The sequence below is a fragment of the Chanodichthys erythropterus genome, chromosome 19 (genome assembly GCF_024489055.1).
Source record: "Chanodichthys erythropterus isolate Z2021 chromosome 19, ASM2448905v1, whole genome shotgun sequence".
Classification (NCBI taxonomy): Eukaryota; Metazoa; Chordata; class Actinopteri; order Cypriniformes; family Xenocyprididae; genus Chanodichthys; species Chanodichthys erythropterus.
In genome coordinates, this window is record NC_090239.1 from 4,089,316 (window position 1) to 4,116,087 (window position 26,772).

A 26,772-nucleotide genomic window follows, 5' to 3' on the forward strand; every position below is an offset into this window, starting at 1 on the left:
AAAAAATAAAACCATCTTGAGATTAAAGTGGTTAAATTTCGAGAAAAAGGTCGAGATAAAATGTTGAGAATAAAGTCATTAAATTAGGAGAAAAAAGTCGTTAAATTACGAGAACAAATGTGTTAAATGAGAAAAATGTCGTTAAATTTCGAGAAAAAGGTCGAGATAAAATGTTGAGAATAAAGTCATTAAATTAGGAGAAAAAAGTCGTTAAATTACGAGAACAAATGTGTTAAATGAGAAAAATGTCGTTAAATTTCGAGAAAAAGGTCAAGATAAATGTTGAGAATAAAGTAATTAATTTACGAGAAAAAAGTTGTTAAATTACGAGAACAAATTTGTTAAATTATGAGAAAAATGTTAAATTTCGTGAAAAAAAGTCGAGATAAAATGTTGAGAATAAACACATTAAATTATGAGTCGTTAAATTACGAGAATTTGTTCTCATAATTAAACGACTTTTTTCTCATAATTTAATGAGTTTATTCTCAACATTTTATTTCGACTTTTTTTCTCGAAATTTAACAACTTTAATCTCGAGATGGTTTTAAAGAATTCTGAATTCTTTTTGAGCACCAAATCAGCATATTAGAATGATTTCTGAAGGATCACGTGACACTGAAGACTGAAGTAATGTAATGAAGCCTTGGTGAGCATAAGAGACCTTTTTTTTCCCCTAACCATAGTGTAGTTAAATATACTTACCCAGAAATATAAGCCAAAAGCTGTAAACATTAATTTAAATGACGAAAAAGGTTGGAAAAAAAAAAAAAAAAAAAAAATACTTTTTATGTCTTTTCAGGGTATGTTTAGAAAGTATACAGTATGCAATTTTTAGAATGAACTGAATAAGCAGATTATGTACTACGTTTGCCAAAATGCCAAGAGAACAGTGCATAGGATACTGTAACCCATAATGCAATACACTTGATTAGACTTTTACAGCATGGCAAATGAATGGAAAGCAATACTGAATGTGATGTTTAATATCTCCTCATTATTTGAACAATCTCACCAGTTGACAATGTTCGGATTAGCATACTACCAAATTACGTACTATTTTTGCAGCATAAAAATAGCTTTTATACTATGCAAAGTACAGGTTTGTGCCGAATACCAAGACAATGCCAACAGTTAAAACATTTATAAAAAAGATGGATTAATAGCACAAAACAAATATAAACGGACACCAATCAGTGGATTAAACATGCAATGTTCAAGCATGGTTTGGTAAGCAAAAAAAGTAGTCTTTTAAGTAGTAACTTAGTGAAGCAGTTAGATTTTTATGCAGGGAGTCAAACAGATAATTGAAGCATCTCTATATTTCAACAGCAGCATAAGGGTACAAATATTTTGCAGTATATACATGCTATAGTCTTATTGATAAGCAAAGGCTTTCAAAAAACGTGGATGCTGTTCTAGTGTGGTAGATTTTGCACAATGCAAATGCATTGACCTGAATACTATAGTTTAAAATGGCAATTATGAATGTGCATCAATGGAGAATGAGAAAGCAATGCATCTGTGAATTAAATGGTTACTTTAAATAACAGGATACATTTCCAAGAAAACTGGATATTACCCACCAATCGGTTCACATGGCATTGAACCATACTGAAGTTTTACACATTTATTACATACTTTTTTTAATAGGAATCAGTATACATACCATATTTACATTAAACACAGCCAAAAAAGTTTGCTAAGGCTACCTGAAATCATTTAAATAAGTGTTGGCCAGTGTGTTGATTCAGATAAACACAATTAAAATTTTATTTAACTTTGGTCAAAAATAATCAAACAAGTGTACACTTTCACAATGTTAGCATCATCATCATCATCATCATCATCATTTAACAAGGAACAAGGTCTGTGTACGTAACCGACCCGTAAGTTCCCAGATTTATAGAGCGTCACAATCAGCTATACAACAACTTTGTACTTGTCAACCGTTAAGTTACGTTTGTCATTTTGACATCAGTTTTGCAGCTGCATGTCAAAATTCAGCAGCACACAAACTGTATGTTGTCACTGGTTTCTTTAAATCACATCCCGATGCACGATCAATTTCTGCACAACTTCTTTCTTTTGTGCAGGAATTGAGCGCTAGGAATATCTCAACATCTGTATGTGATCTGTTTAACTTTGATTGACTGGAGGAAAGCCAGTTTTGTCTCTAGAGGCACTCAACATCGGTTTCAATTTGAGTGTTCTACGCTGGTCACCAACCGTACGATATCTTGTATATTAGTGTCCAAATACTAAGCCGCAAGAACCGTAGCAGCACATGAACGGACAAACGGAGTGCTATAAGGAAAAATAATGGATGTAGGAAGAATTGTGGGGAAGTTATCTGGGCGACTTGGGATGTAGAGATCCTCTAGTCCTCAAGGTTATCGGGTGAGGATTATTATAGGGCAGACTTAAGGCGGTAGAATCCCTTTATATAAATGAATAAGAAAAATAACTAATAATATCAAAATAAAAACAGGATCTAAAGCGAATCAGATGGCAATACTGATGCTTATGGCCAATGTCCTCAATCAAACAGTGCAACTGCAAATTCAAGTAGTACAACATGGAGATTTGCTTCCCAACCGGCTCATTATCAGGGAATTACGTTTGGTTTGCTGTCGTCTTCAGACTCGTCCGACAAACAAGCAAAAGAAATTGTAAAATCAAGGCCAAAAGAAAATGTATTTTGTTTGTGTCGAGAGTCAAACAAATAATTCCATGGTTTTTGGGTTGAATTCCCAAATAATGCTGCCGATACAGGTTCAGCAGGATGATTTCACATTTTAACCACTGGCGCTCCAGATCTACATGCAAATATAGAACATAAAATTCATACATACCTGCTCATAATGTAAAAACGCTTTCTCTTTGTAGTTATGTTACTTTTATTAAGTGGTTTGACACCAGATGGTGTAATATATAGATACAGTCAAGTGAGTAGATATTATGCATGAGAGAAAAAAAAAAAAAAAAAAAGTATAAAAACGGAACAAAAATAAAAACGAAAGAAAACAAAAACAAGAAACTGTCCACTGACCAAATTGGAGACCTGTTTTTAAGTGCTTAAAAAGGTAGAACATCAAGGCCTTAGAGTCGGGCCAGGGGAAGGAATGTTAACAGGCAATACACAAACGCTCATGAAGGCCTGAATTTCGAAGTCGAACAGCAAGTACATACGATTGACAGCGAGACGTTGCTCATCCTGGTGCGTTTCCGTAATTTTGGTCGTCAAATCATAAAAACGTAAGGCTCAGCCGAAAGACGAATACATGTAGGACTTTTGCGAAGTTGATGTGGTCTTAATGCTGATTGGTGCCGATTCCGTTGTTGGAGGGTGGGTTGAAATTGGCCTTCTCCTGTTTTCTTTTTAATTAATTATTGACATCCTCTCAAAGAGAGTTTTTTTTTCCAAAATATACGATCCGTCTCTCAGCTTCCTTGTCTGCATGTGAAAAACAAGTGCTTCTCTTCTTTGTCAGGATGACAACGGGGCCATATTTCTCTTACAGATTTAACGACTAGGCTTATCATTGCAAAGTACGACATTTCTTGAGCGCCCTCCGACCTGCGCCGGGGGAAACGGGGAGGAGGGGGATGTTTCTTTTTCTCTTGATTTTTGTTTCTTCTTGATTTTTAAATCACTCTCTCTTTTTTTAATTAATTTTGTCCTGGAATATATACAGGTTGTTGGTGGCGGCCACAGCTATGACGTTCTCTTTCGGGTGCCAGGCGGTGTGTAGGATCTTCTTGTTGAAGTCCAGGCTGTCCACGCTGATTTCGTCTTTCTTTCGTTTGCCGCCGGTGCAGACCTTGCGGGGTTTGAGCATGGCACGGGGTTTACTGTTCTCCCTCGACGCCTCCAGTGTGATGTCCCTGCGCGTGTTCCTGTCGAACATCCTAAAGAAGTTGTTGTAGGAGCCCGTCATAATAGCACTGAGGAGGAGGGAAGAGCAGGGCCGATGAGAGAGGAGGAAAAGAAAAAGAATTAGTCACCATTTATTTATAGTAGGTTTTAGGTTACCTAAATGCAGTCTCCACAGGCTTTTGAGTTTGAGAATTTCTGCACCACCAATTGAAAAATAATGAACGTTTTCAATCAGTCACGCCACTGATCAAACCTTAAACACTGTTAAGCATTTGTTTTGCTGCAGGACCAAACATCTGATTTGTAGGCGTGAATGTTTTCAACTATTCTGATTCAGTTCAAGTATCACTTCATCAACACCAATTAGAAATAAAAACTTTCATACATAATATCATTCATTTTATTAAAGTAAACATTAATCACCAGGGCTTGACATTAAAGGGTTAGTTCACCCAAAAATGAAAATTATGTAATTAATGACTCAACCTCATGTCGTTCCAAACCCGTAAGACCTCAGTTCATCTTTGGAACACAGTTTAAGATATTTTAGATTTAGTCCGAGAGCTTTCTGTCCCTCCATTGAAAATGTATGTACGGTATACTGTCCACAAGGGTAATAAAAACATCATCAAAGTAGTCCATGTGACATCACCGGGTTAGTTAGAAGTTTTTGAAGCATCAAAAATATATTTTGGTCCAAAAATAAAAACTACGACTTTATTCAGCAGATTCAAACACTTTCAATGGAGGGACAGAAAGCTCTCGGACTAAATCTAAAATATCTTAAACTGTGTTCTGAACATGAATGGAGGTCTTACAGGTTTGGAACGACATGAGGGTGAGTCATTAATGACATAATTTTCATTTTTGGGTGAACTAACCCTTTAACTTTTTTGCTCAGCAGCCACTGTGGTTTGTGGTTTTCCAAAGTTACAAACCACTTAGCATTTTCACTGGCCACAATTTTGACATCGATACCATGGGGGAAAATTGCGATAAAGATATTTTTAATATGATCTCATAATTTGGCAGCCAGTATATTAGGCTGCTGTCACTTTAAGACCTGTGTGTAGTGTAATTTGTGTGTATTTGACTGTAAGTGAAATAAAAAGCGAAAAAGAACTCAATTTAGCACTGAAAGGCAGCTTTGTGTGTGCACACTTTGGGTCAGAGCACAAAATCTGCGGGAATGAGTAAAATTATGCGCAATCCCACGCCGAAGTTCAAGCCCTGTAACTCCAACAATACTCATCCAGATCAAGTGAAATGAGTGAGTGAGGGGAGGTGGGTTTGTGTGTCAACTCACTGTTGGAGAGATGAGAGAGAGAAAGAACAGCTGGTTCCTTGCATTTATTCTGTGCAAAATGTATTGGAATTGTATTGTATTGGAAGCAGTGTCGATATGCATCGAAAAATGTATATTTTTGACAACACTACAGTTTAGTTTATTATTTCAGATGCCTTTTGAAATCTTTTATTTACAATTAAAAATGTAGGGGAGAGCGGGGTAAGTTGTCACACTAGATTATCTAAAAATAAGAACAACTGTTTAAGTGTTATTATTATAACTGACTTAACATGTTGAACCTCTTTTTTGACCGTGTTCTATGTGTTTATTTGTACTGGGGCTAGTTGTCACATGTGACGACTTGCCCCAAAGTCATTGAGACAACTTGCCCCAAACTGACGTGTGCTAATGTTGGCTAAATCTCAAGGTTCGCTCAACATAGCACACCAGCTAAAGTATCAAAAGTCACGTTATTGTATCTTAACATATCCTCTATGTTATGCGAAATAATCATTTTTAACATTCATACCTAACAAAGTTGTATTGCATAAAATTTAAAGTGCAAATTTTTTACTTTTTAAGCCAAAAAAAAAAACAAGACAATTTTGCTAACCTCAGATTAGAGCGATCTTGACCACATGTGTCCAGGAAATTGACTAAGGAAGAAGTAGTTACAAAGTGGCTATTTGATTTTTGAGCCTCTAGTTTTGGAGTTATGAAGAGTGCGACAACTTACCCCGCTCTTCCCTATATTATATATAAAATTCAACCCAACACAGTGGCTAGTAGGACTGACTGCGTTACACACCACTGCTGAAATCAACCCGCATTTGGCAGGTGTTAATGTCAAGCCCTGATTATCAAAATAATTCACTTCTTAATATAAAAACTGTAGGTTAAACTTTGGGCCTACCAAGAAGCTTCCACTTAATTTTTAATGAGTAGTTTCATCCATCAAATATTTCACAAGAATCCTACCATACCCCATCTTTAGATGCACAAATAATTTGGCATATGTCATCCACACAAATTGCTGTGATTACTGTAATAATGACAAATAATAATGACAAACCTAAGATAAATAGTATTTAAAAAAAAAAAAAAAAAAAAAAAAGTAGCAGGCTTTCTTCCACCCTCCAAAGAACAAAGTTCTAAATGTAATATATAAATAATAGACTAAACTGCTTTAAGGTGTGGAAGTGTGGGAATGGGCCTTCAATAGAGCATGTGGGAAGAAGTTCATGGAAAATTTTGTGAGAAAGTAGAACTCTACATTCATCCTCTTGAAATACAGATTCGCACCTGTCTGAACCATTCCAACAGCACTCAAACTTGTCGAAAATGCAGTCGTTCTCGTAGAGCGAGCACAACTTGCTACGTAGGTACTCGTGTACCTGAAACAGAGAAGCACATGGGAATCAGCAAAAAACAAAGAGTCATATCAATTAAATAAGACACATTTATGCACTGTGTGAAACTTTGGGGAGGTGCCGGCACTATTTGAAGAATGTATTAATCAAAGACGTGAAACACCAAGTTCTGAAAACAAGCCAAACATGACAGGACATGCTCTGGAATGCCAGTTGTTGCAATAATCAGATCTCTACTGTACCTGGTAGGTTTCTACAGGCCGGTTCTCCATGTTCAGGTCCCAAACCTTAACGGAGAGGTAATCGCGTGTCATCATGTATCTACCGCTGTGACTGAACTTGACGTCGGATATGGAGGAGATGATTTCTGAGAAGAACGACCGGCTGCTGGGATCTTCTGGCTCCTCAAAAACTTGAGAAACAAAACCACAAAATGTATGACATTTCTCACTAGCAGCTCAACTCAAACAGCTTGTTTGAGTAGAAAATGTAAAAGCATGAAGCGCACAATGCACATGAACACTACCATTCAAAAGTTTGGGATCATCAAGATTTTATTTCTTGAAAGAAATTAAAGGTGCCCTAGAACTTTTTTTTTTGTAATATAAGTCTAAGGTGTCCCCTGAATGTGTCTGAAGTTTCAGCTCAAAATACCCCATAGATTTTTTTTAATTCATTTTTTTAACTGCATCATTATAAATGAGCCGATTCAGGGTATGCGGCCCCTTTAAATCTGGTGCTCCACGCCCCAAGAGCTCACGCTTGCCTTAAACATAAAAAAAGTTCAAACAGCTAATATAACCCTCAAAATGGATCTTTACAAAGTGTTCGTCATGCAGCATGTCTAATCGCGTAAGTACAGTGTTTATTTGAATGTTTACATTTGGTTATGAATGAGTTTGATAGTGCTCCGTGGCTAACGGCTAATGCTACACTGTTGGATTGATTTATAAAGAATTAAGTTGTGTTTATGAATTATACAGACTGCAAGTGTTTAAAAATGAAAATAGCGATGGATCATGTCAGTTATTATTGCTCCATCTGACATTTTTCACTGTTGTCCTTGCTTGCTTACCTAGTCTGATGATTCAGCTGTGCAGATCCAGACGTTAATACTGGCTGCCCTTGTGTAACGCCTTGAACATGAGCTGGCATATGCAAATATTGGGGGTGTACATATTAATGAACCCAACTGTTACGTAACAGTCGGTGTTATGTTGAGATTCACCTGTTCTTCGGAGGTCTTTTAAACAAATGAGATTTATACAAGAAGGAAGAAACAATGGAGTTTGAGACTCACTGTATGTCATTTCCATGAACTGAACTCTTGTTATTTAACTATGCTGAGGTAAATTCAATTTTTGAATCAAGGGCACCTTTAATACTTATATTGAATAATTCAATATTAAATGCATTAAGTTGATTAAAACAATAATAATAATAATAATAATAATAATAAAAAAAAGAGACATTTATAATGTTACAAGACTTTTTTCAAATAAATGCTGTTCTTTTGAAATTTACATTCAGCCATCTACTGCTGCTAAACTGCAAGATGTGCTTGATTTTAAACAGTTATTAAAAGCGCATTAAGCCACAAAAGAGATGCTGTTCCCTAAGTGGCTTTCTGTGCCAATAATAGTGTTGAATAATCGTGATTTCAGTATTGACCAAAATAATTGTGATTATGATTTTTGCCATAATAGAGCAGCCCTAGTATCATGTGAAATCATACTATCCCCTTTCCTTTTTGTAAAGAATATTGGGTTGTATACAGTGCATACTGCACAGTATAAAGTAAAAGACAGTAGAAAAACAAGTCCATTTATTCCATCCAAACATTTCAATTTCATGCATTTCCAGTCTGTTTTAAAATGAACAGATTCGACAGGAAGTAAAATGAACAGAGTTTACTGTTTTGCTTTGTTGGTCTGGAGTGAGGTCTAAGTTAAGAACAGAACGTTCGATTAATTACATAACCCAGTGATTACGTAACATAAGGCCCTGCTGACACTAAACACCGCAAAAACAGACCAAATGGGAACTTTCCAAAGCCTTTTAGAAAGTGAGGCTGATTTTATTTTTTTTATAGGAGGAAAGGACACTGCATCAGGAAACATACACAGAAAGTTCAGACTCTCTGATATAAAAAATAAAGAGACAAGAATATAAAAGGGAAAAAAAGAGTGGGAAAAAAAAGAAACAGCCAGAGAGAAAAAAAGAAAAAAAAAGAAACTGACTTAAAATACTTACATTTACTATGTCTATCGCAGAGCGCGGCGGCCCTCATGTCACACAGACGGATGGTTCCTTTACTACTGCTGTATACAAAGACGTTACACTGGTGTGGGTGACACTCAGCTGCTGTTATCACCTCCGTCAGCTCCTCCATATTGGCTGGTTTTATATCTACAATGTCTGAGGGGGGAAACAATAAAGGAAACCAACAGAAAGATGTTCAAACACACTTTAAAGCAGTTGAGATGTCACCGCTGCAGGCCTTGGTCATTACTTGGGGATTTGGCTTCTGAACAAAAACATAGTTGGAAAAGATGATTGGAGGATGTTTTCTAATTCTCCAGCTGTTGACTGACATTTAAAATATATTCAGATTGGCCAATGCCTTTGATATTACAAAAATAGTACGTTTTACACTAAAATACAATTGTTAAAAGGGTTATAATTGTTTCACAAACCTGTCAGAGTGTAATTCAGGCTTTGCAAAGAGGTTATTATTAAAGGTGCAGTAGGCGATTTCTGAAAAATGCTTCTGAAAATTTAAAATCACAATTTTGTGAATATTTGATAGATGTCCATGCTGTGTGTGTGTGTGCGCTGAAAATAAATAAATAAATAAATACATTTGAACACAGTCCTGGCTGTGTAAATAGGAAAAATAGTGGATCGGACCGATCCATGGACCACCTAAATACTCCTGTAGCCAATCAGCAATAAGGGGCGTATCCGCTTATGATGGGGAAAGAGTGTGGGCAAACAGGACATTTGTAGAAAGAGAGATGAGATATTACCAGAGGAAAAGATCAAAGGAATATATTTGGAAGAAGAAGGGTTACAATAAGGTAAGAGCGTTAATATTGGAAAAGCTTTCCAGCGCTGGAGAGACATTAGAAAGCAGGAAGGCCTGAAAACAGACACTGAAGTTGCTTCGTTTCTGCTTGATTCGTGGGTAACATTGCTGCTTCACAGAACCAAGATGTGCTATAATGTTGTTGTTGAATCACAACCCATTCATCTGTAATTAGGCGACCTGTCTGATGCACCAGCTGTTAGCGGTTGCTTTTGTGGGTGGAGCAATGAAGGGAGGGGTGTGTTTGTTTAGGTGTTGATTTCAAATATCAACAGTGTTTCTCAGAAATCGTTTAGCAAACCTTCAAAAAGGTAGTCAAGTGCACAAACCCAAGCACTTTACCTTATTTCACATGCATAGAGGATGTTTAAATAAGGTACAGCAGCAAATAAAACAGCCAGTTTAGTTCTAAATCATGACTACTGCTTAAGCACAATTAGTAATATATAGATAAACACCTTTATAGCAAAATAAATTCAGGGAGGACATATTTCAATAAAAAAGGTCATAGATCATGTAAAGGATACTAAAACTTCTATCTGTGATTTCTAAATGCCAGAGGTTTATTCTGAGGTCGTCTGCAGAAAGGTATGTTTCATAATCACTATTTACTGAAATGGAATTGATGTGATATGTATGTGCGTTTGCAAATATTCTGCGTGGGCTGGCTTCCACCATCAAGTCCATTGGCATCAGCACAGGAACCTGCAAGACAACCAGTTACCTTATGAAATATTAAACCACCACCAACTTAAAACATTTAAATATATTAACATTTATATTCATATATATTCATACACACACATATATGTCTAATGGGGCTTTCACACAGGACATGGTATGCGCTGGGTTCAGTGCAGCCCTTCAGATACAAAGTGATTTGCGCTATGCTTCTAACACAGACAATAACGGTTCATCCATTTTGCTTTTCGATTGTTTGGATTCCCTGTTGCTACTGGTCGCGCAAGCGCAGTCACAGAGCGCAGCAGCAAAAGTTGAACTATTTTGAACTTTGACCGTGGCGTGTACGCTTAGGTCGACGAATCCTTTTTAGTGAGCGTTTTATTTAAAAAAATATTTTTTTTTACAATTAAATTGGCAGCTTTTCATCTTCTCGGAAAACCCAGTTTGGGACACCCTGGTTAATGCAATAGTTAAACTAACAATGAACAAAAGTATATATTATTTTTAATAAAAGTTAACTAGTCAAATAATTCTATACTATCTATATGGAGGACCAGCAGTGCCACTTAAAAATAAAACTAAGAATCAATTAATTGAATAATTCAAACATAAAAATGTATATAAATGATAGTTCCAGGTTGCCATGGTTGCGTGGGTTGTTTACACATTTAACTCATGGCCATGAGAAATAGATGTCGTTCCCTCAATGTAATGAAGTCGTGGCCGAGAAAAAATATTTTGTTCCCTCTCCATATGATCTCGAGGCCACGACTTTACATTGCATGACCACGACATAAGGATGTCGTTACCTCGACAAAACGATCACGTTCCCACGAGTTCATATGTTGTGGCCGAGACAAAAGGAAATTAACCGTTTATGTCCTCTCTTGGTCACCGTACTAACTGTTCAATGACAGTGAGTGTTACTAGTTAGAGAGGATTGGCTCTTCAAATTGAGGCTAAAGTTGATTGGTTGCTCCCACGTGTGTACTGTCCAATGGCATTTTACCACTCGATTTACAAATGGATAAAGAAAAGCATTTGGCAAACCGACAAAGAAAAGCAATTGGTAAATAGAGAGAAAAAAGCATTTGCCAAATTCTTTTTAAAAAGTTGATTTAAATGCACATTTAAAATGATTTACTAATGAACTTTTTATTGTTTTATTGATCTACATTTAAAAAAAAAAAATGAATTCAATAACCTGTTTCAAATTTGTCTATTTATTTATACATTCAAAAAAGATTTTTAAAATGTATTGTTTTAGTGATTTATTAAACTATATTTAAAAACAGTAATTAAATAAACAACTTTAAATATGTCTATTAATTTGCCCATATAAAAAGTGATTCATTTATATAAATTTTTAAGTTTGAATTATTAAATTAATTAATTGATTCTTCATTTTATTTTTAAGTGGCACTCCTGGCCCTCCATACATCTAAAGCTAAACATTAGTTAAGGAACCATACACCAACACTGAACAATGCTGTATTACTGAATTAAAGGATTAGTCCACTTTTAAATACACTTTTCCTGATAAATTTACTCACCCCCATGTCATCCAAGATGTTCATGTCTTTCTTTCGTCAGTCGAAAAGAAATGAAGGTTTTTGAGGAAAACATTGAAGGATTTTTCTCCTTATAGTGGATGTCAATGGCTACCAACAGGTTGAAGGTCCAAATTGCAGTTTCAGTGCAGCTTCAAAGCGCTTTAAACGATACCAGACTAGGAATAAGGGTCTTATCTAGCGAAACGATCGGTCATGAACATCTTGGATGACATGGGGGTAAGTAAATTTATCAGGAAAAGTATATTTAAAAGTGGACTAATCCTTTAACTTTAACCATTATTAAAGGTTCATTGTTGTACAGTTTTTCCAAAATTCTGTAATGTCCCTTTCTCTACATGTTTTCTCATCACTATCAGGTGTAAATAACGTTAACCAGTCCAGCCCCACTGAACCGGACGTATACATCTACTGCGGTATTGAAAAAAAAAAAAAAATGTACTGCTGCAAAGCACGTACTCTACAGACCACAAGTTCTGGAAACATCAGTGGAATGACTTTATATCATGAAATATTTATTAACTAAAAACCAGTGTTTCACCGCACAGCTACTGGCTGCACTCAGAATGTCAGGGGAACAAGAGACAGACTAACCCGTAGTGATGTGATTCGAAACGGATCTCGCAGTCTTCCGTCTTCGTCTTTAAGGTTGTATCCTTCTGCTCGTTTGTCCCTTTCACTAATCTTCCATAGTTTGATGGTTTTGTCTTTTCGATAAGAGAAAACAAAATAGAGAAAAACATACAGATCAGTAACAGACAAATGCATGAAATACAACGTTTTCCTTTAATCAGTGCAAAATGTGTCACCATCTTTTTGTCAGGATGATCACAATACTAGGAAGCTCAAATATTTTTGGAACAGCCATCGATAAACTATCGTTCAAAAGTTTGGGGTATGTAAGATTTCTTTTTTATATTCTTGAAAAAAGTATATTATGCTCACTAAGGCTGCACTTAAATTTAATGCATACTTGCTGAATAAAAGTATGAATTACTTTAGAATAAATAAATCTTACCGACCGCAAACTTTTGAATAGTAGTGCAACAAAACACCAAAACAGAAGCAAAAGCTCAATTTCCTCTTCATACCATTTGTGGAGAGAAGAAAGTGTGCAGCGTTCTGTTGCGGGAGCCATCTGATTTTATTGATCTTCTCCTCTATTTCTAAACTTTTCAAGTAATCAAACTCAGGCTCGTGACTCTGAAAAGTGCTGTACACGTTGTATTCCCCTCTTGAGGGTGGGCGGTTTTTACTCTGTGAAGAGAAACATTGAACACACTTGTTAACACACTTATTGCGTCACACTTTCTAAAAAAAAAAAAAAAGAAACCACAAAAATCTTTGGGTTTCATCACCTCCTGTTCTCTCTGAAATATGACGACTCTTCCCCCTTTGTCTCCTGTGGCTAGTAACTCCCCAGAATAGTTAAATTCAACGGTTGAGATAATGTCCGCTGTATATCCGGAAGGAAGAAAGAAAGATGAGACAATCAAGTATTTCAAACATTCAACATGCACAGCTTTAAGAAAGTAGAAAACTCTGAAAACAAAATTGAGCCAAGTTACTTTCTAAATGCATGTTCTTGGTCTTAATGTGCAGTGCGCAAGACTGGTCATTAGCCGTGTTTCCACTGTCGGGCCAAAAGTGGGCATGCTATTGCGGTTTTTGGCCCGCCAAATACCTAGGTCCAAAGCGGGCCAGCTCGGGCTTGAGGGAATGGTTACAAACAATGGCGGAGTTTATCTGAGTCTGGAGATGGCAGCAAATGATTTCATAAAGGTTACCAGCTAACATCAGCATTAAAGACTTCAAATCATTTTAGTGTTTGAAATAAAGTCTGTTTGTGATCCGATGTGGATTCTGATCACCGTACAAAGCAAACATATTTATATGCGATGCAAGACTATGCGTGCTATTACCATAGTAAACATGGTAAATACGACCGCTTGAAAAAAATCAGACAAATTATCAGCTATCACAATCACGTATTTATTTTATCTGTCAGTATGCCTCGTCTCGTTATACTGGACTGTCTGATGGATATTTAGCTCCACATTTTTCATAAAATAAAGCAACTCAGTTTTTTCGGGAGCTTCCTCTGTTTTTCTGACTGAAAATTCTAACTGGCTGTCACTGGAGAGAGTGCTAAAGCTCCTCAGGTCATATTTTTGTTGGAAAATTTGTAGAAATTATAATTTTTTCTAAATGTGATGTAAACATACTGTCCTGTGACTACAATTAAACCGAAACAGACATGCCTGAATAAGTATGTACTCTTTCTTTTGTGAAAACGGTAAATACCACTTTATTTGTGTGACTAATGTGCAATCTTGACACAAATTAATTCATTATGATCAAAGTATCACTTATTATTGTAAAACTGTGGTAAAACATTGATGATTGGGTTTTAAATCTTTAAGTAAACAACAAAATGCCAACAAACGGCTGCTTTTATCATGTTAGTTTTGTGATCTCACTAGTTTCCAGTGATTTCTTTCGGATTAGTTTTCTGATAAAAAGTTTTGTTGTTGAAATGATGGGTTTGTGTGACGTTGTTCCAGAGAGGTGTGTTACAGGCGGGTTTCAGTGAAGTGCTGAAATGGCTTCTAGCCCGACGGTAGAAACGCAGTGTGGTTTTGGGCTCGGTGCTACAGGTCTGAGGATATTAGCCTAGCCTGGCCCGTTAAAAGTCCTGGCTCACACTGGCCCGACAGTGGAAAAGCGGCTATTGTATGTTGAGCCAAAGACAAAAAATGTTTGCCTTTCTTAAAGTGCTCCTATCCTATGCCATTTTATTGTTTTGGAGGTCTTTTTAATTTTCACATAATATACATTGCATATCACCTCTTTTGTCACAGTGAGTGCTTCATCATGACATTGTTCGATAAATGATAATGTCTCTCTAAACCTCTCCTCCCAAGAGCCTACTCTGATTGGTCAGACGACCCAGTCTGTTGTGATTGGTCTACCTCTTACAGCATGTTTTGGAAACAAAACGCCCATTTCTATATCTGACTTTCAGCTCTGGTGATTCCTCAGCACTTGTGTGCACAGAGATATGAACATTAACAATGGCGTTGGTTTAACAGTATCAATGTGAGCCCAAGTCCTTATTTCTTGAAAGTGGATTTGCTTTTGCGGTGACATATCGACAACACAAACCAAACTCTTCCAGGCTTCAGCAACAACTACAGTGTTTGATCAAAGTAGAAGTCGTACGCGAGCAGCCAATGAAGACCAAAGATTTGCATGATGTTACAAACCAACATAGATTCAAGCAGGAAGACAGACTGGAATTACTGACAACTCGTTTGGGAGACAACTTCATTTATCAGCACTTTGATCTATGAAACTTTGCAGACCTTTTATATTCACAAACAGCTTGTTGTTCAAAACCTGTATGAGTTTTTTTTCTTCTGTTGAAAACAAAAGAAGATATTCTGGAAGCCAAAGGCTACTGTCAAGTTACTATACCGTCTTGTTACCAACATTCTTCAAAATATCTGCTTTTGTGAGAAGAAAGAAATTCATACAGGTTTGGAACAACTTGAGGGTGAGTAATTGATGACAAAATTGTCATTTTTGGGTGAACTAACCCTTTAAGTAGAGATGTTTTAACCTGAAAAACAAATCTATGTTCAGTGTGGATCATTTCCTCTCTCCACCCCTGCCGCTTCACCTCTCTGATCTCTCTCGCTCAGAGGGAAGGACACGGGGACACAAACAGAGGCATGATTCAGTGTTCCTGAAACAGAACAATTAGCTCAACGCACACAAACCTGGGCTTCATTTAACAGACGGTTCACATGCCAAAAAACAAAATATGAGGGATAATCAAATGTCTCTTGTACATTTATAGAACTGAAACAAAGCTAATGGCCATTTGGTTTCTTTACTGTGGTGGATTTGATGAGGAAACTCCACATCAGGTGAGAGACGCTGATGAGCAACAAATCAAAATGGAGAACTCTGAGCAAACCTCTGACGAAATGAAAAACTAATCCGTATGGCCTTTTGTCTTGGTACACAGCTGGCTTTAGCTACAGGTTTTGTCACATGATATCTGATTAAAAATGGTACTAGTTACTAGTGTCTGATAAAAAAAGAAAAAAAGGTTATGATGAGATACACGGATAAAAAGACTTTGTTTCTGTGTTTTCAGTTTACACAGAAAGAACGGTTCACAGAGTACCACCCAAGCCAATGTGAGAATGCAATTTACTCACCCTTATGACTTCATGTGGAAAATAATAATACATCTACTAACATGGGCAACATTTAACTCTCAAGTTTGGGGGGGATTAACATGCATATTCTCTTAGAGACGATGAGAAGTAAATCTAATTTTTTTTAATATTTCTCTCGTGGCCCATAGTGAAAAAATGAGTTTTTTTGTAAGTACTTCATGTTAAACAAGTTGTTTTTGAAATGAGGAGTAAGCTATCTAATTTTTTATTATCCTCGCAGAGAGTCAGATATGCAGTGATGCGCTATGAGAATCTTGTGGGGCAAATGAACAGTAATATTTAATAATAAAAGTAGCCTAATAATAATAAAAAATAATACGCCCTGCGTGCCCATCTGTTACCCCACTGTGAAGGGCTAAACGGCGTCCACCAAGCGTGCCAAAGCGAATGCGATTAACAGTTTTATCCAAACTTACATTCAATGTTCAGTAATGCAATGTTCTAGAGTCTCTCCTGTCTCATGGTGTTTCTCATGTATGTTTTTATACGATGCAAGCAAGAAAATTCTCTTTCACATGATGCAGTGTTCATCAGTCAAAAATAACTTTGAGGTTGCCAACATTTACTAGACTGTGGACTAGCTTTGACTCTCTGAACAGTAAGTTTTTCTTGCTTGTGCCCTGAATGGGCCATTCACGTGGATTTGGTCTTGCTTATGACACGCGATGTCTGTGGAGGCCTGACTCAAGTCCATAGTATAGCATACTATCCGCGTTCCACGGCGGTCCACGCAACGGAATTTTTATCCTCAGGAGGGTCCGCAGATGTCCCACACAGCCCGTCAATGTACAGCCCAATTTTTGTGACCGCGCAGATGGTGCGTGCACAACAGCACACGTGCAAGTGACTTGAGTGCTTGAAAACAAAGTCCACTAAAGCCCTGGGTATACTTCGGCCGCATGACGTTATTTGTCATGCGGAGGGCTCGCGGCCCAAATTTCGGACAGTCCGCGTGCAACAGCGCAGCGCAATACGCACAGTATTGAGCACAGTGTTCAGCCGTCGAAGAAGAGTGTGAAAAGACCGTTTTAAAAACAACACGCTTGAAAAAACAGAAAAACACGACAATGGACGGCGAACTTGACCAGCGTTTGTGCGAAGAGATTAGAAAAGTACCCACATTTGTACAATTAATATTTGAAAGAGTACAAAGACGCGTTTAGGGCAGCAAATTCATGGAAGGAGATAAGTAAAAATATGGGAAAGGATGTACTACTTTTCTACTCCGATCATGCCCATTGAATGTCCTGTTGATGACACAACTAGTGCTGCCCTCCGATGTCTGGTAGAGCATAGAAAAAAAAACTGTATTGCGCATGTGTCGAACGCAGTCATCCGCGCGCATCCGTTGTGTAGTATACTTTGAAAGTTTTGCGGACGCAACGCGTCCGGGTGCGGAAAGTGAAGTATACCCGGGGCTTAAGTCCACTAGAATGCGTCGTTCCATGCTTACGGCCAAAGAAGTATACTTTGAAAGGCTTGCGAAATCAACTTTGTGCAAGATGGAGCAGAATGTGGAAAATGAAGTATACCCGGGCCTTAACCACTCCAAATTATGGGGGAGCTGATTGCTCACAGGGGTAAACTCCATGACTACAATTAATATGGGGGAGATCGGCCCTTCTTGCCCACCCCAATGTCGTTCATGTATACCAACTATATATGCCGTGCTACGACTCAACTTGCCCAAAAATGAACGTGCCACATGAAGTCTTGAGTTGGAGAACAGAACATGTTAACATCCAAACTAATCTGACTCTTCTTTTTTCCATTTCAAGCTGACTTTTATATAACTTTTATATTATATGACTTAAATATGTAATTAATAAAAACGTATATCAATTCTCAACATGAAACGTGCAAAACTTTATTTTAGAAGGACAAGGGGAAATAAAGTGGCTGGTGTAGCACAAGAGGCTGAACCATTGGAAAAGGGGATCCAATTAAAGTTAATAGTTTTCCATATTTCTCCTTTTGTAAAAACAAATTGAAACAACATGAGGGTGAGCAAATTATTATTTTGATTTATGAAAGTCATTATTTTAAAGTAACAAATAATCATGATTACAATATTGACCAAAATAATCGCGATAATGATTTTGCCATAATCCAGCAGGCCTAACCAATAGAAATCCTCAGTTGAAGGATCAGCTAATGATCAACAAACACACAAAGGCCTCTGTCTCTGTACGTGTGTTCTGAACTGTCTGATTAATCAATCTCTAGTCACACCAGCGACAGAGAATCTGATGACTCAAACATCAGCGGGTGAACCTCACGAAACATAGCAAGAACACGCCTGCTCATATTTCACTCCAAGATCAACAAAAATAGATACCATCGTTTTAGCATAGAGAAAATTTTGGCTATTTTGGGGACCATTACAGGGTTTTCTTTGCATTGGGACAGTACTAAACCAGACAATTAAGCACAATTTCCCCCTTTATTCCAGTTACAATAATGTTTAAGATATTAAGCAAATAAGATGTGTACAAAAAGTTAAGTCACATATTTAATAAATGCAATATTTAAAATAAATATTAAATACTACTGTATATCCAAATATACTATATTTGCATATTATATTAAAGGCTAATACTAGTATTTTGTTAATTACCATATTATATTAAAAATATATTAACAATAAATTGTAATTTAATGATAGAAAATAAGATGTGCACAAATTAAAGCAACATTCACATATTTAATAAATTCAAAATTTAAAATAAATATTACATTATGTCTCTTTATACATCACATATGCTACGTCAAAATAATTGTATTTTATTATATAATGTACAATGTTATGGTTTAATGACAGCAAACATATTAACACTAATAAATATGAATAATGAAATAAATATTACAAACATTGTACATTCATAAATAAATATATAATAATAAATCTATATTAATACAAAAAAAAAAAAAAAACAGTTGGTAAGGAGATACCGAAAATCTAAATATGGAAAATATATGGCTCATGTACCGGTTTATTAACTTCTCACAGTAATGACAAATCTTGCTTAAGGTTTAATTGTCATAAAAATATATAAATGCAAAACATCTTACAATAAAACAATTTTATTTCTGCAAAATATATACACTTTATTTAAAATATTTGTCTTGATTTTGGGGTGTTGTGTGTCCTGGATATGTTTTTGTGAGATTCACTATGGCCGTGATGGTCATTAATTACCCTGATTTTTTTATCCTGTGCATCTGAAAAAGACGCAAGTACAGATCCAGAGGAAACACCACTGTACTGTATCACAACACAAACAAACAGCCGCAGAAGCAGCGGGGGAAGCGTAGGCAGGTACATGACCACCTCGTAAAAAAAAAAAACAACAAAAAAAAAACCATCCGAGCAAACATTAACGATTCGTCCTAAAGCTGCTAACGTCCACCTCGGACATCCCCCACAACCTACAGCAACATTACATCAGCACCTCCCGAAACGAGATCAAATTACAGTATTATACAGTAACCCAAACAACACATTAGATCACAGAGGAGTCCGTTACCGCTAGGAAAAGCAGACCAAGCCTGACCTCGTAAAGCTCAAAAACAAGCGGAGCACCCGGCGTGAGAGGCAGACGGAGATAAACACACACATACCCATCCTGAAAGGTAGGGAGAGGCCATTATAGCACAGTTCCAGGCTGTGGCTGTCAGCAGCACACAGAAGACAGAGGAAGATTTAAGAGCCTGGGAGAAGCTGCAGTACGGATGGCGTTGGCTCGCCTGCAGGGAGGATGAGCGAAGGGTGCCGTGCGGCCATGTTCGACAGGTAAGATCATGAGGGGAACCTCCCCCCATCCCACACAAGCACACTTAAACGAGACCCACCATGTGACATCCCAACTGAATTATGGCCTCATAAACATGAGCATATAACTTTAAGGGAGTTTGCAATGCAGTCCTTCCCACAAATTACTCACTTCCTGTTTGAAAGTCATTTAAAGGCTGAATAAAAATGCACACAACCAACTTAAGGCCAATTCACACCACACCGAACGAGTTGGCTGTTGGATTTAGAAGTCTATGAGAAACGGCCATGTTCACACTGCCCCAACAAACACCGACAAACGAGTCACAGAGACATTGAGATCCACAACTGTACATGTGTAAGAATGTTAACAATATTGCCAGGCAATTATATTAATAATATAGTATCATATATATTTTCATTGAATTAAAGTATTGAGGCAAAACAAAAATACTAACCTGAAATCTGATCACAACACCTTGTGTTGCGGTTGGTAGCCTATATATATATATTTTTTTAGCGTGACCCTTTATTGATGCGACCCATATAATGTGTATATATATGTGCAATCCAAAACAAACTCATTTAAAATGAAACCGAAGGTAACGTAAAACCTGAGTTGCTCTCACGCTTATAAGTCTACCTCTCCCTTTCAGCACGAATCCAAATATTTCAATTTTGCGATGTATTTGGATACTATAGGCTACTTGTTATTTATTACATAAAGTACTTCACATGCATTCCAGTATTGATGGAAAAAAATTAATAAAAATAATCATTATAATTCATTATTACCAAACTGACAATGAAAAATACTTATAAAGCATTAATTATTCTTAGTTAATGTTACTGTTTAATAACATTACTAAAATCAAAATAACTTATTTAATGGACCTGAGATAAAACTAACAATGATCAGTTGTGTTTCTTAAAAAATAATACTTTTTGTAACAAATGTAGCTGTTTCTCAATCTTAGTTAATGCATTAAATAATTAGATCTTATTGTAAAGTGTTATTTGTTCTTTATAGCCTAATACTTTTGCACTTTAATCTATTTGAAAATTGGACTTTATATATTTTGTGTATTGTATTATTGCATTTAAACATTCAGTTATTTTTGTCATTACAAAAAAGAGCTCTTAAACCTGTTATACTATGACAACATTTTTTTTTACACAACTTATTTCAATATTGTGATAATACCGTATTCCGTGATAAAAGCTTTAGCAATTAATCGCAACATGAAAATTTGATACCGTCACATGCCTAACCACAGTGCAGCAGTGCTCTTGCTGAACGGCATGGATTGCACTACAGACTATATAAATTGAGCCATACAGGGCTCTACGGTAACATTTTTCTTTAGGATCACACATCTTTTGCACTTGCTCTGCTGACTGAAGCAGAGTCTTTGAATTAAAGGCCTGTTCACACCGGGACGAATATCGCGCACGATTTTCGCCGACGTTTAACGCCTCGTGACTAAACAACGGGCGTCAATGTGAGTGTGCACACCGACGCGGAAAACGCGAGGCGTAAAAGCGTCATTTTTAAAAACCGCCTCGGGTTCTTTTTTTGGTTTGACGCGCCGCGTTAAAAACTGGCCGACCAATGAGATTGGCGCTTTTGTTCACGTGCCTGGAGCTGCTGAAGTTACAGTAAAACACGACTTGGTGGCGCACAATCACAAAACGGTCTTGCCGAGCACACAAGACGACGAAGAGAAAGTAAGTAGACGAGGAAGACCCCTACAAACTATCCCTGCGTCTCAAACAGCTCCCTAGCTTCCTAGGTCGTGTATCAGTATACCATATAAATGAATGTGGCCGAATCCCTGATCAGTGCCCTGACTAGTGAAGTAGAGAGCTGATTGAGACGCACACTATGGGTGCTCTGCCACAGTATTATTTCTGTATTTTTAATTTTTTTTTCCTTTTACATTCAAGAAATAAATATAGTTGAGAATGTCTGTTTCATAAATATGTTTATTTACACTACCGTTCACTTGCACTATATATTTATGTATGTATGTATGCCATTTTATATATGTATTTTTTTAATCTTCTTTAATTTTATTAATATCATATGTTTATTTGCACTACCGTTAAACACAAGTGCCACATACTGTCAGGGAGTGAATTTGCACTTTCACTCGGCACATCGCCGGTGAAAATCGCTTGGGTGTGAACACAAAAAACGTCTCGAAAAACGCTGACGATAAACGCGTGCGATATTCGTCCCGGTGTGTACGGGCCTTAAGGCATGAAAAGCAGCCGATTGCAGAACTAAACATAACTGTTGTTCAGTTTAGATGCATTTTGGGAGTTGTACTTTTTAATCCCGATTGTAGATCTATTCATGAGAATTGATCGGGTCAATCGCAATAGTGCGCCTAAATATTTTTTTCACAGCAAGTGCAAGTGAAATGGGTGCACTGTAGAGCCCTGCCGTAACATTTTTTTTACTGTATTTTATTTTTTATAATGAACAAACTGCAATGTCACGTTTCCAGGGTTTGTTGTGTGTGCATGAGGCGCCGGCGCGATCAACCAGCTGTCTTTGCAGGGGACTAGCATCATCGTCATGGCAACGGTTAGTGGCCAGGTCAGATTACATCAGAGTTTGTTGTTGTTTGTTGGAAAACTATTCACACTGCTCAGACATTCCACAACCCAACAAACGCCAATTAAACATGTTCAGTCGGGTGAAAACAGACTCTGACCAATGCCAACAGATGCCAACAGGGGCATCACACCTATCCAACAAACTCCAACAGACAAGTTTTTTGCCGTTTGTCGGTGCGGTGTGAATTGGCCTTGCGGACAAAATGAAAAAATTCACAATATATTCACCATGATTTAAAAACAAACAGAAATTTACATAATATCAAAGACATTTTAACACAAACGTGTGTCCAAAAACATGGCAGTTTATTACTGCAAAACAAAAACAAATGTGTGTATGAAAATACTGCCGTTTATTACTATACATTGAATAATATTATATATATATATATATATATATAGAAAATGTGTGAAAAAAAATTGCACTTTAGTTCTTTTTTAATCTATTTGACAACAATAGCTGACTATTTATTGCTCAAAAATCAGGCATATCACTTTGAGCAAAGACAACACCTTATTTATACTTAACTGATGAGACTAACAAACAATCAGTATACGACATGAAATAGCCAATGTGATTATGAACCCTATTTTGCACATTTTGTCCAGTAAAACATATGCAACAAGTTATTAAGACTATAAAGAACCTCTTATGACTAATCCTTGGATCCCTGCTCTAAAATCAAAAGCTCCACACGTGAATTTAAATGAAAACGGAAGTCTTCACACTTAGGAATCACTTCGATGGAAAACACATTGGCTGTGAGCCAGCGACTATCTCAGAGCTGTGTACTACATTGAGTGCGAGAAAGTCAGTCCGCATTTATCTTTGCATCCTGTAAGTCTGAAAGTCCGCTAAAAAACACACAATATAGAGGCAATACCGTAATTTTATTTTGAATCCAAATTAGCATGCATCATCACTACAGCCTACAAATTCCCGTATCCACAGAATTCAGTGGAAAGGAATTAATGTGAAGTAACACTTCACAGTCTAGCTAGTGACACAGTGATCTCTAAATAACCTTCTCTTCCACATAAGGCCCAGTCTGCTCAGATGATATTACACAAGTCAACATGTGTCCGTTTCCTAGAAATCCGTTTTATTTTTCCACAGAGGACAAAGTGGAGACCTGGAAATGGCAAAAACATCAACAACCCAACACCACCATACAAACAACACTCAATAAAGTCACTGTATTTCCTTAAAGAGAGAGTTCACCCAAAAATGAAAAATCTGTCATCAATTACTCACCCTCATACTGTTCCAAACCCGTAAGACTTTTGTTCACCTCTGGAACACAAATTAACATATTTTTAATGAAATCTGAGAGATTTCTGACTGCCCTGTCATTGAGAGTCTATTCACCCAAAACTCAAATTCTTCAAAGCGTTCATAAAGAGATCTTAAAAGTAATCCATATGAATCAAGCGATTTAATCAAAGTCTTCTGAAGAGACACGAGACACGCTTTATATGATGAACAGATAACATTTAGGCCTTTATTGAAGTATAAACAGTTGATCATAGAGCATACACACAGAGCACTAAAATTTGGTAAACGGAAGCTCAAGCATGCTTGCTTGATCAACCAATGATGATCGTTTGAGCTTCCACAAGAACCAATGAGTGCATCAAGCAAGTACGGTTGAGCTTTATGTTCATTGATCAATGTTTATATGTGAATAAAATCCTTAATTCAATCTGTTCACCATACAAAACAATAGAAAAGACTTGGATTAAACAGCTCCTTTCATATGGATTTATTTTATGAACCCTTTATGAAAGTTCGAACCATCAGAGTGAACAAACTTTCAATGAAGAGACAGAAATCTATCAGATTTCATTAAAAAATATTTCCATTTGTGTTTTAAAGATGAATGAAAGCCTCAAGGGTTTAGAATGACATGAGAGTGTGTAAGTGATGACAGATTTCCTTTAAAAACAATCTCTCTGAACTGAATAAAACAGTGTCATATAAAACGCTATTGCATTTTGTTTTACACAAAGCAAGCCACACACAAACCTGATTCAGCAAAAATATTTAATGCAGAAACTACAAAAAAAGCCTCCCAAAAACCTACTTGGCTGAAAGTGATCAAAAACAGGAGATAGCATGGGTGGTCTTTATAACTACATATAAATGCAAAGAAAAAGTCTCAGCACCACAATGAATGTCAATTTGCTTTCTGAGATTCATAAGCACAACCGTATTCCCACGACTCACTCACTGATCTCTGGATGGAGCGCACCCTCGGACACGGCACATGGATAATGTGAGCTGGTCCGACCAGTTGGACGTGCTTTCCGCCGTTTCAAAGACAGGATGTGCTTCCCTATTGGAGCCCCAGAATGCAACACACATGCTCACTGACGCCCTCACCAGCAGACACATCTATCAATCTAGAATGTGTCATGTCATATCAATACTTTTGGATTTATTACTACTGCACTATGCTGACTGCTCATTTGCCTTCATGATATCAAAAACTCACAAAATAGTATGCCGAACACTGCGTTCTTTCCCACGCTGACATACTTCCTACTAAAACTGACATATTGTTCTCCTTAAAAAATAGTCAATCAACTGCTACTCATCATTGTTATTTAGAGTTAAGGCAAGACACTACAGGCAAAACCTTTGTTTTTCTTTTTTTCTTGAGATTACAGGCTATTTTGTTTCCATAACATCATCTTTCAGACTAGTGGAAAGATAACATCCAAATTACACATTTACACGTTTTATTTTATTACACATCTTTATGCATCTGTGGATTTCAAATACAAAACATTTGTTTAAACACCATTTCCAGAGTCAGAAATTTCCACTTCAGTAGCACTTACACCAAACTTTACTGTTTTATTCATTATTATTAAATTATATTCTGGAGTTTTTTACCAAGAGGTTTGTTCATATCATATGCCTGATTTATAGAACATTTTATTTCTTTAAACATGGTGAAATTGCATTGATTCATCATACATATATAATAAATCTGATTTATGTAGTGGTATACAAAATCCCCTCTGTAAAAACCTCTAATATGTGAACAAGCTTTGTCCAATGTTCAGATTTCTGTTCTGGAAATATATTTAGTGCATATATATATATATATATATATATATATATATATATATATATATATATATATATATATATATATATAAACTGAGCATTATTCCTTACATCTATAGCAGGTGATTTTACCCAAAGCGACTTACAGATGAGGAACATCGCAAGCAATCTGTCATACAAGACCCAACAATATTTACAGTACTGCAATACAAAAAGTTAAGTACAAGATCTGCCGTGCGTCTTCACTCCATATATTTGAAAAAGTGTGGGAATACTTTTTTGGACAGGAATGTTAATCTTTGAGATGAATGCATACATTTTCATGGATTTACAACACTCCATCTCTTCCTATCACACCGCTCTTCCTCATCACTCACTCATGCATTACTCACCCAAGGGTGTTTAAGACCAATGCAAACCATTATTTACCTTCTGCAACATCTTCATCTATGGCTCCTTTGACCTGGGAAAAGCACCACTGGAAATCATTGCCTCCACCAACCCCTGCAACAACAACAACAACATTTAAATGCATGCACAGATCAACCTCTCAGAAGCATTTAATCACGCTGAACTCGGAGCCCTGCCCCGCGCGAGCATGCATACTGAGATAAAGCAGTGGATGAGGGTTTGATTTAGTGTCAGTTAAGGGGGCTGGTTTGATGTTTAGGCCGCACTGCTGCCGCTCGCGCCCCCGCCTACCAACACAGCCCCCAGCGCGGCGCGTTTACCTGCCATCATCGCCGGTGTCTGTGCCTCGAGCTTTCAGTGCGGCTTATCCTCGAGCTCAGCCGGGCGGACGGTGTGAACGAGCGCAGAATGAGAGCGAGCGGAGGCGCGCGGGATCAACGAGAGCGGGATCTGCCCGTGATTTGCTTTCACTTCAAGATGGCGCACACTGCCCGTCGACATGACACAGTGACGTCATTTAATCAAGCGCGCCTTGCGCCCGGCACGTCCTCGCTGCGCTGAGGTTTGCGCAGAGACCGGAGGAGTTACGCAAATACCTAACGCCCTTGTTTGTTTGTTTAATGGGTGGATGAATGTGTTATACACACAAAGTACCAATCTCAATAGTGAACAGAATATTTTATTGCTTGTCATTTCAAGCTGTGGTTATTTGTCAAATTATGCAAAAAGTGTGAAATGTTATTTAATAGGCCTGTGT

At 37.0% G+C, this 26,772-nt stretch overlaps 1 protein-coding gene across 3 annotated transcripts; it reads right to left on the reverse strand.

Moving 5' to 3' along the window:
- Positions 1-996: 996 nt before the first annotated feature.
- On the reverse strand, positions 997-26,513 carry ppp2r2d (protein phosphatase 2, regulatory subunit B, delta). 3 transcript variants are annotated; one of them, XM_067369257.1, is made up of 10 exons: positions 26,336-26,513; positions 26,034-26,108; positions 13,240-13,337; positions 12,973-13,138; positions 12,476-12,588; positions 10,154-10,331; positions 8,792-8,956; positions 6,781-6,950; positions 6,471-6,562; positions 997-3,948 (listed from the first exon to the last, which is right to left on the reverse strand). In XM_067369257.1, the coding sequence occupies exons 1-10, from the start codon at positions 26,343-26,345 to the stop codon at positions 3,669-3,671; spliced, it is 1,347 nt and encodes a 448-aa protein (XP_067225358.1). In that variant the 5' UTR covers positions 26,346-26,513; the 3' UTR covers positions 997-3,668. The 3 variants fall into 3 exon arrangements, with proteins under 3 accessions (XP_067225358.1, XP_067225360.1, XP_067225359.1); XM_067369259.1 differs by lacking the exon at positions 13,240-13,337 and having other exon boundaries at positions 26,340-26,513; XM_067369258.1 differs by lacking the exon at positions 13,240-13,337.
- Positions 26,514-26,772: the final 259 nt, after the last annotated feature.

Coding starts and splice junctions, on each gene's coding strand:
- ppp2r2d (XM_067369257.1), bottom strand. Junction 12,589..12,972: donor CTTTCTTCTCTCCACAAATG/GTATGAAGAGGA, acceptor CTTATCGAAAAG/ACAAAACCATCAAACTATGG. Junction 10,332..12,475: donor TTCGAATCACATCACTACGG/GTTAGTCTGTCT, acceptor GTTGTCTTGCAG/GTTCCTGTGCTGATGCCAAT.